The following is a 15,200-nucleotide window of genomic DNA, read 5'->3' on the forward strand; positions in this document are numbered from 1 at the left end:
TTTAAGGCTGTAAAACCCCTCACTACACACTTTATACACTTTTCTCAGACAGGAATTAACATTTCTCTCTTGTTTAAACACTCTCAAAGTTCAAACCTTTGTAGATTTTAAAACATAAACCTGTTTTCAAACATGCAGCACTTCTGAGTCACACTGCTAGTGATCAGACATTGATGCCGAACACATTCAGTCTTTGTTGATGATGACGTCACGTCAACACGGACACCGTTCTGTTCACCCATTCAACCATGGAGTAGAAGCTGTGTGTGACCACCTGAAGCTGTATGACACAGCCTTTATAACCGGGATTGGACTAGGAAGGATTTGGCGTGGAGGAGAATCAGCGAGGAGGTGGTAGTAGCAGGTCAAAGTTCTCTCTGTAGCACTGAGCTAGGATAGCATTAGCCGCTAATCACACTGGCTTTTTTCACTGGTGGTTTATGTTTTATGCGAGGAGAAAAAGGAGCTCAGCTCCTCGCTTCAGCAGGCAGTGAAACTCACTGAGTTGGATGTGTGTCATACGCTGTAAAAAAAATCATCCAAATTTGTACTGTAAAAAAATTCCGCGAAAGGTGAACCGCGATGTAGCGAGGGACTGTTGTACATTTAAATTAATTTTCAAATTATTTTAAAAAGCTTTCTAATCATCAGGGCTCTGCCTGAATTAGATTCATTTATGAGTCTGACTCATTAACAATTCATCTCATCATTTCTGGCGTGCAACCACTAAAGCACTTAGTTCTCAACCTGTATTTTATTGCCTGGCATTTTAAAATGGTAAGTATTTGTGATGAAATTGATTGGGAATTTACAATTCATCTTTGATTAGATGGACCAACTTGAGCTTTGTACGTCCCAATTTTAAATGTCTTTACCTGAGCTGTGTGATTAAATGTAGTTTCCCTTTATTTACATTTGGGGGAGTCGCAGGGTACCTCACAGTGTGATAGGATATGCGGTATATGGTTAAAGATAACGCAATGCAGCAAGAAAAATCATAAAACACAACGATAAAGTTAAAAACTAGTCGCAACACAGTAAATAAAATGTGAAATTCTGCAGATGACAGTGATTAGACTAGTGAAAAAGTGCATAAAAATGTGTCGAAAGAAGAAAAAAAAAATTGTTTTGGAATGAATATATGAATGAAGAGCCTTGATGTGTCTAAGGATAGTGACTGAATCTGAATCATTTTAGAGAAGTAGTACCTGTTATGACTTTAGGTCTGCCAACAAATACTGTGTGTGATTATCTTCTGTGTGCATTTTTTAAGGTAGGGATCCAACAGAGCTTTACTGAGTTTTAAACAGTTACTGTATGTAGCGTGCTGTGGATGATGTAAAAGCCTCCCACACGTGACTGCCTTCAGTAGATCAAATCTGCTCTGTTTCTGCTCTTCTGTCTCTTTCCATCATCTGACAATCTCATTTTCTACCTTCTGCCCCTTTTTCCGTCTTATCACTGTCATGTTTTTAATTGTCAAAAGGTTTTACTGTAAAAAGCTGGATCCCTTTATCGTCCAGAATGTCAATTTCAATCAGCCTCTGATACAACCCAGAGTTTAATGCTTTTAACTGTGCAAAATTCCAGGATAAACCGGTTCACTTTACGGCTTCTTTTAAATGTCAGGTATTCAGGGAAGCATATGTTTGAAAAAAAAAAAATGTGCATAACAGTTTTTAAAACATATCCATATTTGGCTGTTTTTAAGGATGAAACTTGAGATAAAACAAAACCTTTTTACTTCATGGAGATGGGCAATATTAGCAATATTTCTATCTAATATGATAAGATTTTGGCGGTTGTGAAATATTTTTAATAAAAAAAGTTTTTCAAATTTCAATCAACACTTTAAATATAATCTGTAGATTGAATGACTTATGCCTTGTATTATATCATTCTATTGTATGTTTTCTTCCTTTATTTAATTATTGTTTGATGCTGTTATATTTCCTGTTTCCCTGTTTATTTTTTGGAGCTGCTGCAACATCAAAATTTCACCCATTGGGGATCTATAAAGTTTGTGTCTTATTTTAATCGTATCTACTGTATAATCTGTAAATTGATTAACTCATGTGATTTACAACATCTTCCAAAGGTTTCCTTAGCTTGGAAAGTATCCGTGGAAAAGAGAAAGTAGATGGACGGTGGGTGGGGGAGTAAAACTCTGATATTTTACAAGCTGACTGGTGCAATCTTGAAGAATCTTAACTGATCACACAGATCAATGAATACACTCACTACACTGTGCTGCCTTCAGGACGCAGGTACAGTGTGGACACACTGTGGAAAAAGACGGCCAGCTCCAGCTTCCTCCCCACCTCCATCCGTCGGTTAAACAGCTGATCGCACACAAAAATTGTAGCTGAGGACTATTACTTTTGGCCATTTGTTTTTCATCTATTATTATTGTTTGTTTTAAACTATTTATTAGGGAACTCATGAATGTCAGAATTGTGAATGGATTATGTGCTGAGTTTTATTGGTTCTGTGTTTTATTGTTGCTGCGCTGATGCTCTCTTTGTAAATTAAGTTCCTAGCAGGTGAATAAAGTATATTTGAATTTTTGAATTTGAAAAAAAAACAATTTTACCCTATAATCATAGTACTAGAATGATCCCTTTTTATGTGATATTTCTGCAAATTTGGTTCAAGCCTTTATGACGACAACCTAGCCTTTTTGTGCAGCTTTAGTAAGACTTTCGTTTGGAAGACCACACAAAGACCTTTTGTGTTTGGCAATAATTGCGTGCTAAACTAAAACATACATTTGTTCCACCAAGAACCGAAAACATTTGGAACACATTGTTTTTTTTGAAATGGCTAAAAGCAGTTTAGTTTTATTTACATGTTCTGCTTTGCGTGTTTTAAAAATATTTTTCAGTAAACTGTTTTCTATTTTTGCTTGGAAAGTGTTTGTGTCGGAGATGAGTCACCCAAGTAACTACAAAACAAGGTCAAATGAGTTTCCCATCATGATCATGATTTTTACGTGATAACTCCCAGATTTATGTGTTGAACACCGATGGCCAGGATTGTAAAAACAAAAGCAAAAACACAGTTTAGAGAGAACGAAAGCTTCAAAGAGCAATTTGTTTTTCAGTGCCCTTAAAAGATATCCTGTTACTTCTGTATGTCAACTCTTTCACTGACAGAAGAAGCAGGATTCACCACAGTTTACAAGGTCTATAAATATTGTCATCATTGCCCAGAAGTAGGATTAAACTACCAGTCTCGCCCACTTTAATGCACGGTGACGTTTATGAATCATCAGTCTGGAAGGACGTGTTCTAGACAAATGGCGTCTAAATAGTGATTAAAAATGTGCATGTTGGAAACTTAACGGTCCATTTACTAGAGGAGGTTTTTCTTCTTCTTTTCGGTCAGGCATGATCATGTGCCGTACATATAAAACTCATTCAATCTTTTTCTGTTAAATGCCATTGGAAATGTGATATAAATAGGAAACGTGTGTCAAAATTTGGTCTATTTAAACCTGTGGTTTTTACATTTTTCCTGCCACACCCCCTTCAACTCCTCTTTTGTGTTGTTTAAGACAACCACACACGGACTCAAGCCCAATCTATTATTATGTGACGTGAGCTTTTCAATATAAATCCTAAATCTTGGAGTTCTATCACTTTTCACCAATGTTTATTTACACTGAACAAATATATAAATGCAACACTTTTGTTTTTGCTCCCTTTTTCCATGAGCTGAACTCAAAAGATCTAAAACATTTTCTATCTACACAAAATACCTATTTCTCACAAATATTGTTCACAAATCAGTCTAAATCTGTGTTAGTCCTTCTCCTTTGCAGAGATAATCAATCCCACCACACAGGTGTGGCATATCAAGATGCTGATTAGACAGCATGATTATTGCACAGGTGTACGTTAGGCTGGCCACATTAAAAGGCCACTCTAAAAGTGTTCAGTTTAATCACACAACACAAAGTGCAATTGGTAGGCTGACTGCAGAAATGTCCACCAGAATTGAATGTTCATTTCTCTACCATAAGCCTTCTCCAAAAGTGTTTCAGAGAATTTGGCAGTACATCCAACCGGCATCACAACCGCAGACCACGTGTAACCACACCAGGAGCTCATCTGCATGCTCGTCATCCTCATTGGGGTCTCCACCTGACTGAAGTTCGTCGTCGTAACTGACTTGAGTGGCCAAATGCTCACATTCGATGGCGTCTGGCACGTTGCAGAGGTGTTCGCTTCACGAATGAATCCCGGTTTTCACTGTTCAGGGCAGATGGCAGACAGCGTGTGTGGCATCATGTGGGTGAGCGGTTTGCTGATGTCAACGTTGTGGATGGAGTGGGGTTATGGTATGGGCAGGCGTATGTTATGGACAATGAACACAGGTGCATTTTAATGATGGCATTTTGAATGCACAGAGATACTGTGATGCGATCCTGAGGCCCATTGTTGTGCCATTCATCCGCGGCATCCCAGTTCTTGAATGTCCAGCATACTCACCCGACATGGTAAATGGTAAATGGACTTGATTTATATAGCGCTTTATAACCACACTGAAGCAGTCCCAAAGCGCTTTACATATCAGCTCATTCACCCAATCACTCTCACATTCACACACCAGTGGGACAGGACTGCCATGCAAGGCGCTAGTCGACCACTGGGAGCAACTTAGGGTTCAGTGTCTTGCCCAAGGACACTTCGACACATAGTCAGGTACTGGGATCGAACCCCCAAACTCTCGATCAGAAGACGACCCTCTACCACCTGAGCCACGACATGTCACCCATTGAGCATGTTTGGGATACTCTTGATCGGCGTGTACGACAGCGTGTACGACAGCGTGTACCATTTCCTGCCAATATCCAGCAACTTCGCAACTCAACCCCCTGCACATTTCAGAGTGGGCTTTTAATGTGTTTCAATAATCATGCTGTCTAATCAGAATCTTGATATGCCACACCTGTGAAGTAGGATGGAATATCTCTGCAAAGGAGAAGTGCTCACTAACACAGATTTAACTATATTAAATCATAAGTTCTTATCGAATTTTGACAATTTTTTTTAACCAAAGATTAACCTTTGAATCAATAAACTTATTTTAGATCAGTTTTGGTTTGTAATTGATCAATCTTAATGAAATTTGACTATGTTATGTTGGGTTGGTTCTTCTATTACCTCATAGTTTCATCATATCTGACTCACATTGTCCTTTTTTTCATTTCCAGAGGTTGAGAAAGACCTGGCCAAGCTGGCAGAAGTAGGAAAGCTAACTAGTCGTAGTAACAGTCCACACAGTGGTCTCCTCCACACATCACTGGGCCACAGGACGCTACCGGACACACTTCCTCTCCCCAGTCTGCTCTCCAGACCCCAGTCACCGGGTGGGAGCTTCTCAGGCAAGGCCTTTGGTGTGGGCCTCCCCCTCTTTAGCCCCAAGCCCACCTCCCTTGTTATGGGCCGGACTCAATCTCCCAGCAACCCAGGGAGCAGGACTCAGACCCCGAGAACACCCAGCAGGCCCCTGACACCCAACAGCTTGCTGTCTCGCTCCCACTTTAACCCCGGTCCTCATAAAGAGGTCACCTTCAGGAGGTCAAGGAGCCGACCCGTCACACCCACAAGCTATCAGCCAACACATCCCCGACGGCTGCTCACCCCTCCAGGACTCAGCACCACAGACAGCCTTGGTGCCAGCCTGAGAGCCTATCTGTCTGAGGTAAGACCCCAAAACTGGATCAAACCATTTCCATACAACACAGCAGAAAGAACACTTGGCATGGGAGAAAATACCCAAAATTAAACCACTTATTTTTTGGAAACAGTATCTTCATGATCCAGCTACAATTTGTGCTCATTTTATCAAATATAGAAGATTTATGAAATACAGGCTTAAGCTCTCAGTAACATCGGGTCTCAGAGTTGAAAGTGCAACTGCAGCTTTAATGTAATACATAAAGATGGGGAAAATAATGTGTGTGTGCCAGCCAAAGAAAGCAAACACGAGAGGCTGTACATTGAAAGAATGAGTGAAAGCACCAGAACACTCAATATCACACATGTGCATGTCCCTACAAACGCACACACGCACTTCGTGTGGGGTTTAATGGAGAGTCGTGGAGGTCCGTACAGTAGGACGTCATTTCACGGTGGAAAAAAAAGAGTCTGGCGTAAAAAGGGGGATTTTTGGTGGTATTTCTCTTTTATTCCTTTCATGATGTACTTAACAGCGGCGCTGTTAAATACGAGACTTTTTGAAGGCTTCATTAATGGTGGGCAGGAATTTTACAGACCCTTTGTATACCCCTTGACAGTTACACCAGTTGACACCTCGTGACATTAACCAAAACACCAGTGTGCTCTTATTGGGGCCACCTGGTTTCATGCAAAAGGTTTGAAACCTCAAAGTAAGCTCTGGTTTAGAGACGGTGGGATCTTTAACTTGTTCAAACACTGATTTACTAGAGTAGAAAAATGTTGGCTTGCCGTACAGTGCTCTCCCATGTAGAGAGAGTAATATCATATAATACAGCCACTTGTGAACAATAACAAAACTGGATTTTGACTCCTTGTCTTCGTGTTTTTATAGTTTGTTTAGTTTACAGTTGTTAAGTTTGTTAAAGTTTATTTCTTTCCTACGTAGGATGAGTTTTATCAGCAGTTACAGGCCATCCGACAGCCTTGGCATATTCCCGATGACATAGACAGTGACATCCTGGAGCCTCCAGAGCAGGATAAAAGTGAGTGACATACATCTTATTATTCATATTTTCTTTCCCCGAGTCATGCTGCTAATTAAGAGAGTTTTTACAGTTCATAAAAGCTGGGAATCAACTCATTTACGCAATATGGGAGTGCGTTAGTGCATCCAAACTAAACTAAAGGCTACAAAATGAGAGAAGCCAACAACATAAAATACACAAGACAAGTAATGTTTAAATCAAGTTGAAGGTAATAAAACAACATCACTCTAAGGAAACAAGTTTATCGCCAGACTAAACCAAAACAGGAGAAAATGCCAAATCAACTATTGAACGATTGGATTATTTTCAATCCCTATTTTTTAATATGTCTGTGCAGTTTTAAAGTCCGTTAATGGAAATATTGTTGCAACAACCATTTTTTCCATTTGTTAGTAGTATGTGTTCAAAGTGTAGATGAGACGTTTACTGATACTTTCATTTAACTTAATTTATTTCAAGGGACAAGAAAACAAAAAGCAACAAAAAAAGCTATTTGTGTACAAGGAAACCCCAACAGAGAAAAACAATCAGAGATGTCCAGAATAATATATAAGATCCAGGTACACTTATAATTGCAATAATATGTTTGCTGAAAAGGTAGTGGGGAAAAAGAAAGTCTGATTGAATCACATCCCATTTCTTAATCACACAATTTTGACCTAATTGCTTCTTTTTGGACTTCTAAAAGATGAAAAAATTACCAAAAATTACCCTTTCTGAAATGATATATAACTTAATATTGTCCCATTATAATGCATTAATTAAATAATTGATTTACCCTAGATGATATAACATCTCTATCACTTTTGTAATGTTTGTAAGTTTTCAAGCTTACTCAAGGCCTTACACATCATATTTTCCATATTGTTGGAAGGGTTTTGTTATGTAAAATTTCCTTTTTTGGCTTCTAATAAGAGATATTTCTGTCAAGATCCATTTGATACACTTCAGCACTGCTTGATGGAAGTCCTGAATATATTTGGAGTAATGGTCTGGCTGACTTTTGCGCTGGCTTCCAACATGACAGAGTTGGATCTGACTTTCTTTAAAGCCTTCATCTATAAATCAAATAATTGCACGTGGCGGTGTGGTGAAATAGTTCACCGCTTGCCAGAGTAAAACTCTTTAGTGCTTTGTTTTAATAGCCACAGCACTTGCATTGAAACTTTGAGCTGCATACACCAATAAACTACATTTTAATTATTTCTTTTCGTTAATATATCACCTTCTGATAATCTAATGATGAATAGAAATAATTGAAAGCATTATAGCTGCTGCATCTGGACATCGGAGCACTGGGTTCAGGCACAGTGGAAAAGCACTGCCATCCACCACTAAACTATCTCCAATTTGCTTTCTTTGTTTTGTTACCATGTGATTACATTCTGTCTAACTGAAGCTGCAATAAAAATGTATAATCTGTCCATCACTTTTATATATACTGTATACATACACTGTCGTGCCAGGGCCTGTTGTGAAGACCAAATGGCACAGTGAAATGTTTTCCTTTTTAAAGCCTCCTCACAGCCAACATCTGCTGTGATCGCCGTCTTAAATGGAACGACTTTAAATCATCAGAACTTTAAAGGGTCATTGGTTGGAAAAATAATAGTAGTGCACTCACTGCTGACTCGATGGCGATGAGGTAAATTGCACTCTTACCCAATCAAGAGTAATTGTGTGTTAACTTTATTATTTTACCACAAAGTGCAACTTAATGGTGTCTAAAGGTTTGTTATTCCTCTGAAGAGGTACTGTATCAACATTTCAAGAGAAGTAATGTTTTAAATTTCTGCATATTTCTCATAAATACTTGAAACAAAATAGGAACGAACTGATTTTTAACAATGGGTATGTGTATCTCTAGATGTACAGTCATGGATGAATGTATTGGCAGGATTGGTCTTGTAACTTTGAGATTGTTCATATTTTTCCACAATTTTGCTTCGTAAGTTCTCAGACAGTTCTCGGCTCTTCTTTCTCTTCGCTGTTGAGTTGAGTCAACTTTTATACATTGTAACTGGATACAGGAGGGATTTCTATGTATTTTAAAGGGTGCCAACATTTTTGTTCGGCCCTTTTTTTTTTTTTTTTTTGTGTAAAATTTTGTAAATTCAGGCTTTTTTCTTCAGGTTTTTGGTGTTTTTTCAATGCACATAAAGGAAATAAACGTGTATACCAAAAACATTTGTTATTGCAACTATTTCTGGGAGAAATGCTGTAATTTCTGGAAAAAATTCCACATGTGCCAATACTTTCGTCCATGACTGTAGGTACTCGTGCACTCGTCAAACAATTGTAAAAGGTGGAACCAAAATGCTAACAATAAATCACGGATTACGTAAATTTGCTATTTGCTCTTAGTGATTTGTGTTCATTGCCAATCAATGCCATTTACTAACGTTCATGTTACTGGAAACAGAGTTTTCAAAGGGTTTGTTAAAGATTATGTGCAGGAACAGAATCTTTAGCATTATTCTTTGATAGCAGTTGATTATCTGTAACTGTTTTATTCAGTCTGTCATTGACTGAGGTTTAAACACAGGTCCAAACTCAAAAAAATAAACACTTTGTTCAGGGGTTTAGGAGAACCCACATTGACCATACACCTCACTAGATCCATAGCCTACCCACTATATCACTGGGTAGGCTATGGTCACTCCTTTCTTTAGAACATCTCTCGATCAACAATCCCCAGTTCCAATGTGTTCTCAAAGGAGTTTAATCTCATTCTCTCAGAAATCGTCAGATTAGGATCATCTCATCCAAATGGAAATCAAGTGCATATACAGTATGGGTCTCAAAAAGGCAGCTTCCCTTGATGTTATCAAAGAAAAAAATCCATCTTAGGAAAAGAGCAAAGGGAGGAATGACTGTCACGTGGGAAATCAACACAATTGACAAGTTCCATCAAGTTTGTTGTTTTTATTAGTTTCTCAGAGAACATGGGTGATTGCTCAGATGAGTGAGCTTCTTTTCATCGTTTGCTGTTTTTTGTTTTCCTCTATTTGTTACATTTCTATATTTCCTAAGGACGTAATGGGGGACTCGGGTACAGAATCTAAGTCTGTTCGTGTTCAGATTAACACAAGTGAATGTAAAAGTTCCTTGAATCCTTATGATAATCTTTGTCCTGTAAGATGAAAAAGTCAAGAAAATCTGAATAATTTTTTTTAAATTTTCAACTCTTTAACCCAGTGCAAAGACGTGGTTTGAACATGTTGAACATAAACAACAGGGAGGAAAACACATATATACTGTAATTGTGGGACTGCTCAGCAGTGAGGAAGTCATGGGTTTGAGTCCCAGTGGCCCTGTTGCATTGTTGGCATATTCTCCTTTAACAGGCATAGTTCCAGGTACCATAACATCACACGGATTGAGTTCAAAAATATGTGCTTAAAAAAGTAGAAAATTCCTGTGGTGCAACATCACTATTCTATGTGGCTAAAAATCTGCAATTGCTAACCACAAGCTAATCAGATGTGTTTAACCATATTTAAAAACGTATGTCTGGTGTTTCCCCTGATTAATTATTTTGAAATGTCAGTGTTGCTCTAGATCATTTAGTTTACCCTATTCTTTAAAACAATAAAAGATTTACTTCTTGGCCGTTATTTAACTTTAACTGGTAGTTTTTCATTAGAATTATTGTCTCTTTAATTACATTTCTAAATTTATTGTAATTTTTTTTCTTCCACAGCTTCACGAGATGCCAATAAGAGATCTGTGTTTTCAGGTGAGCATCTTAAAAATAGTAGAAGGAAAACGTCTTCATCCTTGGTAGGGAAACAGTCCAATGTTTCAGCTACGGGATGTCATATTTAGTTAGCGTCTGTGTCCCCTGGTGACGTAGCCACAATAAGCTCCCCACATAATTACCAGTGGGTTACACACTGTTGAGGCCTCCACCTTCATTTATGGTCCATTCAATTACGGTCACAGGCTAAATGGTGGGCACGGCGACTCTGAAACCTCATTGGTGGATGCTGCTGGCCTGTGTGTGGAGGCTATGGATGCAGTTGCCCAGTTCCATTAAGTCACTAGGGCTCTGAGTTTACGTGCAGCAGACAGCGTCACCTCTCAGCGTCAACATTTGGGAGAAGGAGAAAATTCGTCTGGTTTTGATGTTGTCTGTGGTTGGCTTTCTTGTGGCTCCGGAGGTGCCCACAGTTCCCCAGTAACAGTGTGCCAGTCTGGAGGCAGATCTGAGAGCAGGGTGCTGTCGTAGCGCCGCCGCCGCCGCATGGTTATCAGAGAAGGCCAGAGCTTTGGCACAGACAACTCTCATATTGTAAAATATAGCCACTGGAACCTGCACTGGCCAGCACTCAGCCTCATTTTCCACCTCATGTTTGTCTATGACTTGTTCAAATATTAAATCAACTGTTTCATGGTAACGGCCTCGGTTATTATTTTTATTAGTGGTTAAATGTGTCTGATTTTTGGTTTCTTAGAGACTAATGTTTTGTCTTTGTCTCGCAGGGCTATAGCAATGAAGATCAGACACACCGATCCAAACAAACTATTATGCAAACTACAGGACACTTTTTATTATGTGCTTAAAGATGATTATTTTTATAACTCATGTGAATGAAAAAAAAAGATTGTATACCTTTTTCACAGATATTTCATATTTATCTGGAACTGTATAAAAACATCTAAAGAGTACGTCAGAGTATGGATTATATTATTTATTTTTATTTGTTCAGCGGCATGTAATTGAACTTGTATCCAGAGTCCAGAAAAGAGAAGCACTTAGCTGGAGACGGACTGTTTTTCTTGGCATGGTGTCCATTCAGAGTATGAGCGCAGCACACATGTGGTAGGAGATTCTTTATTGACATGCATAGGAGATTTAGTATTTTTTCATAGAAGATAAGCAAATAAATGAGGGAACACAATGGAATGTTGTTTATGTCATTAAATGAATTGATGCACATTTGACTAAAGTATGTTTTCTTGAGTCATTTCTCCTGCCTTTAAACAGTAACTCATAGAAATCCATGTGCATATACTTAATTCATGCTCATATATGCATATGTGTCTGGGTATGTGCTTTCTGTACACACTTATCCTGTTCAGATTGACGGGGATGATGGATTGTAACCCACCGCTGACTAAAAAATCAATTTTTTATCAGAATCAGAAATATTTATATTTAATTGCGAGAAATTGCTTGCGTTACAGCCACTCAAGAAATACTTCAAATGAAAGAAGAAAGAAGAGAAGAAGAAAGGAAACATACGTATGTTTGTCTGCTTGCATCAAGTTTGGCCAATGTCCCACCCCCAGGTGTTATATACCCCACTGTGATTGGTTGGTTGGTTGGTTGGTTGGTTTAGCTCACGCAACAAAGAGACCTTCTACAAAGAACCTGGAGAAGTCCGATTTACATCAAACTTGCGGGTCGTAATTTTAAACTTTTACAATAAGGTGGGTTTAATGTAATAAAAATTTTATTACATTTTGGCTGGACGATATGGACCAAACCTCATATCTCAATATTTTCTCTCAAAATGGCGATATACAATATAAATCTGGATATTTTTAACTCAATAAATTCTTAACAGAAAAACAATTCTGGGTTGAATTTGCTGATGAAAAATGCCACACAAGCATATTTATTAACAAACAGCTGTACAATATGTGTCACTTGATTATTTTTCTCCTTTACGGGACAGCACGTGTGAGTGAGTCATGTAGTGTGCCTCATTTAGGGGAAGGTCTGTGTTAGAACGCACTCAGAAATCCATCTAAATGCTTTTCATTCTGTTCTGAGAAGTACTCTAACTAAAGCAGAGACTCCTGAAATGAGTATTTTAATACAAAATAAGCTATGAATATATATATATATCAGAAATATGGTAAAATTTTAAAGGACACTGTTTGACTGCACTCTATGAATAATATTAAATACTTGTATGATGTGATTTGTGTGATTGTATAAATGTAAACAAGTTCAAAAAATATGTAGATAGAGTATATCTCGATAGAGGCGATACTGTCATTTTCTATATCGCCAAAATAGAAAACTCAATATATCTCAAATCACAATATATTGCCCAGCCCTAGGATCCAGATCAAAATACTGATTCTGGATCAATTTCAAAAATCTAATCTTTCTCTTATCATTGAGGCAGATTTAAAATCGTGATTGGTAATGGACCAATTTTAGAAAACTGTGACTATTATGTTGGGTTGGTTTCTCAATTGCTCCACGTAGTTTCATTGGGATTGGATTTGGTTTGTGCATTTCATCCACCTTTTTTTTAAATGGGGTTGCCTATACATTTTGACCTACTGTATTAGAACTTTATTAACGGGGATAGAAACGACTTCCATCCTCTTGTTTTATGAAATGCCATTTCACCTGCAGGTTTTCTTTCAAATGCCCCACAATTTAAATATCAAAAATCCATATCTGGATTTATATTGAATTAAGGTTTTACAAGGTTAAACCTCTCTAAGAATGAGAGCAGTCTACACTCTGCTCCTTAATCAAACTGAGGTGCTGAAAGAGCCATACAGATTCTGACCGTGACTACACTGCTAATGTGTGTTTGCCTGGTTGCATGTTGGTTAAACTGTGGTCGTCTGCACTACACAGGCAGGCGATGTCGGCTCAGAAGACACACGCACACACTGGATGCAGCCCATTCCTGTTACACAGTCTGACCTCTTTAATATAAACCCCTTTGAATTCCGTGGTTACTTAAAAACGCACCGCGACAGTGGTCAATGATGACGTGGTCAACTTAGTTTGTCAAAACCACTCATTATATTCTTGCTAATTCCTGTAAAATGTTGGTGTGAGTGGGCTAATCACTTAAAACCCCCTCCAGTAAAACATGCTCAGTGGATTCCTGCCTCTTGTCTTTTAGCACACTGTGTGCTCATTGGAGAAGGATGTGGTTTGAAGATTTTGTGGAAGACTTTCAAGACATGGAATGATTGAGTCATGGCATTGCTTTAATACAATCTTTATAACAGTATAAACAGTGTGTTCCAACAGCAGAAGGAATTGTCTTCGTTAGGAGCTTTAGGCAATTCTTGTTACATTTTTTACCAGTGTCTTAGGAAAAGATTACCATCTGGTCTTATCCCATTATTATCCCGCGCCACAAAGTGGAAGGGAAGGGGGATATAGGTTTGAGCTCCGTCCATCTGTCCGAGTTAAAGGCGACAGCGTTTCCCAGAAACTGTTTAAGACAGGATAACCGCATTTGGTGTGTGGCTTCAGGGTATCAATACCTTGATGGAGTTTGAAAATGAGAAGTGCACAATTATTTTTTCCGAAGTTATTGCCCTTGTTTTGTTTTTTTTTACTCTGTTTGAGGTATCTTCAAAGGGGACAGCTTTTTTTAGAAACTGTTTAAGATAGGATAACCAAATTTGGTGTGTGGTTTCAGGGTATCAATACCTTGATGGAGTTTGAAAATGAGAAGCACGCAATTATTTTCTCCAGAGTTAATGCCCTTGTTCCGTTTTTTGACTCTGTTCGAGGTATCTTCAAAGGTGACAGCTTTTCTTAGAAACCGTTTAAGAGAGTTAGTAATTTTATATTCTGATGTGATAATATTTTGTTATGTATACATCTATAAGTTCTTAGATTTACGACATTTAGGAAAAGGTTGTGAGTTATAATGAGAACCAATCTGGCGGGGGATGTTGATGACTGTCTTCTTGTTTTAACTGTGGTCACGCCAAAACTATGTTGTCTTTATTTGCATATATTGCATATAATCATGACATCAACAACATGACTAAAAATCTCTCTCTCAATCATATGCAGTAGAGAAAAAAAGTGTCTTTAACTTTGATTTAAAAATGTTCACATGTGATGCTGACTTCAGCTCTGCTGGTAGTTTGTTCCACTTCTTTGCAGCATAACAACTAAAAGCAGCATCACCATGTTTACTGTGAGCTCTGGGCTCCACTATCTGACCTGTGTCCATAGATCTGAGAGACCTGCTGGGTTCATACCTGACTAACATGTCACTGATGTATTCTGGACCAAACCCATTCACAGATTTATACACCAGCAGCAGAACTTTAAAGTCTATTCTGAGGCTGACTGGGAGCCAGTGTAAAGACTTTAAAACTGGAGTAATGTGTTCTGACCTCTTTGTTCTGGTTAAGACCCGAGCTGCAGCGTTCTGAACCAGCTGTAGCTGTTTGATGCTCTTGTTTGATGACACAGAGCATTCCAAATATTTTTTTTAAATTCACATGGATCTCTAAATATCTCTGTATACAGAAACCGTTCCTTTACTAAAATATTGCATCTCTGCAACTTCGATATCATTGTAATTAATACAAAGATGTGGTTGTTATCTTTAAAATTCCAATCTGTAACATATGGCATGAAAGAAATCACACATATTATATTTCATATAACCAATACGGTCTCTCTTGGGTATAAAAAGCTCAATATGTGCATAAAGAATGTGTACTCCACAGGATA

At 38.2% G+C, this 15,200-nt stretch overlaps 1 protein-coding gene across 2 annotated transcripts in view; it reads left to right on the forward strand.

Annotated features, from left to right (window-relative positions):
- Positions 1 to 11,622, forward strand: part of c20h8orf34 (chromosome 20 C8orf34 homolog) — an 80,006-nt gene extending 68,384 nt beyond the window's left edge. For both annotated transcript variants that reach the window (XM_028434261.1, XM_028434262.1), the window contains exons 12-15: positions 5,219 to 5,709; positions 6,634 to 6,730; positions 10,437 to 10,472; positions 11,219 to 11,622. In XM_028434261.1, coding sequence (XP_028290062.1) covers positions 5,219 to 5,709; positions 6,634 to 6,730; positions 10,437 to 10,472; positions 11,219 to 11,226 — 632 coding nt within the window. In that variant the 3' untranslated portion in view covers positions 11,227 to 11,622. The remainder of the gene's footprint in view (positions 1 to 5,218; positions 5,710 to 6,633; positions 6,731 to 10,436; positions 10,473 to 11,218) is intronic.
- The last annotated feature ends 3,578 nt before the right edge of the window (positions 11,623 to 15,200 follow it).

This window comes from Gouania willdenowi, chromosome 20, assembly GCF_900634775.1.
Source record: "Gouania willdenowi chromosome 20, fGouWil2.1, whole genome shotgun sequence".
Lineage (NCBI taxonomy): Eukaryota > Metazoa > Chordata > Actinopteri > Blenniiformes > Gobiesocidae > Gouania > Gouania willdenowi.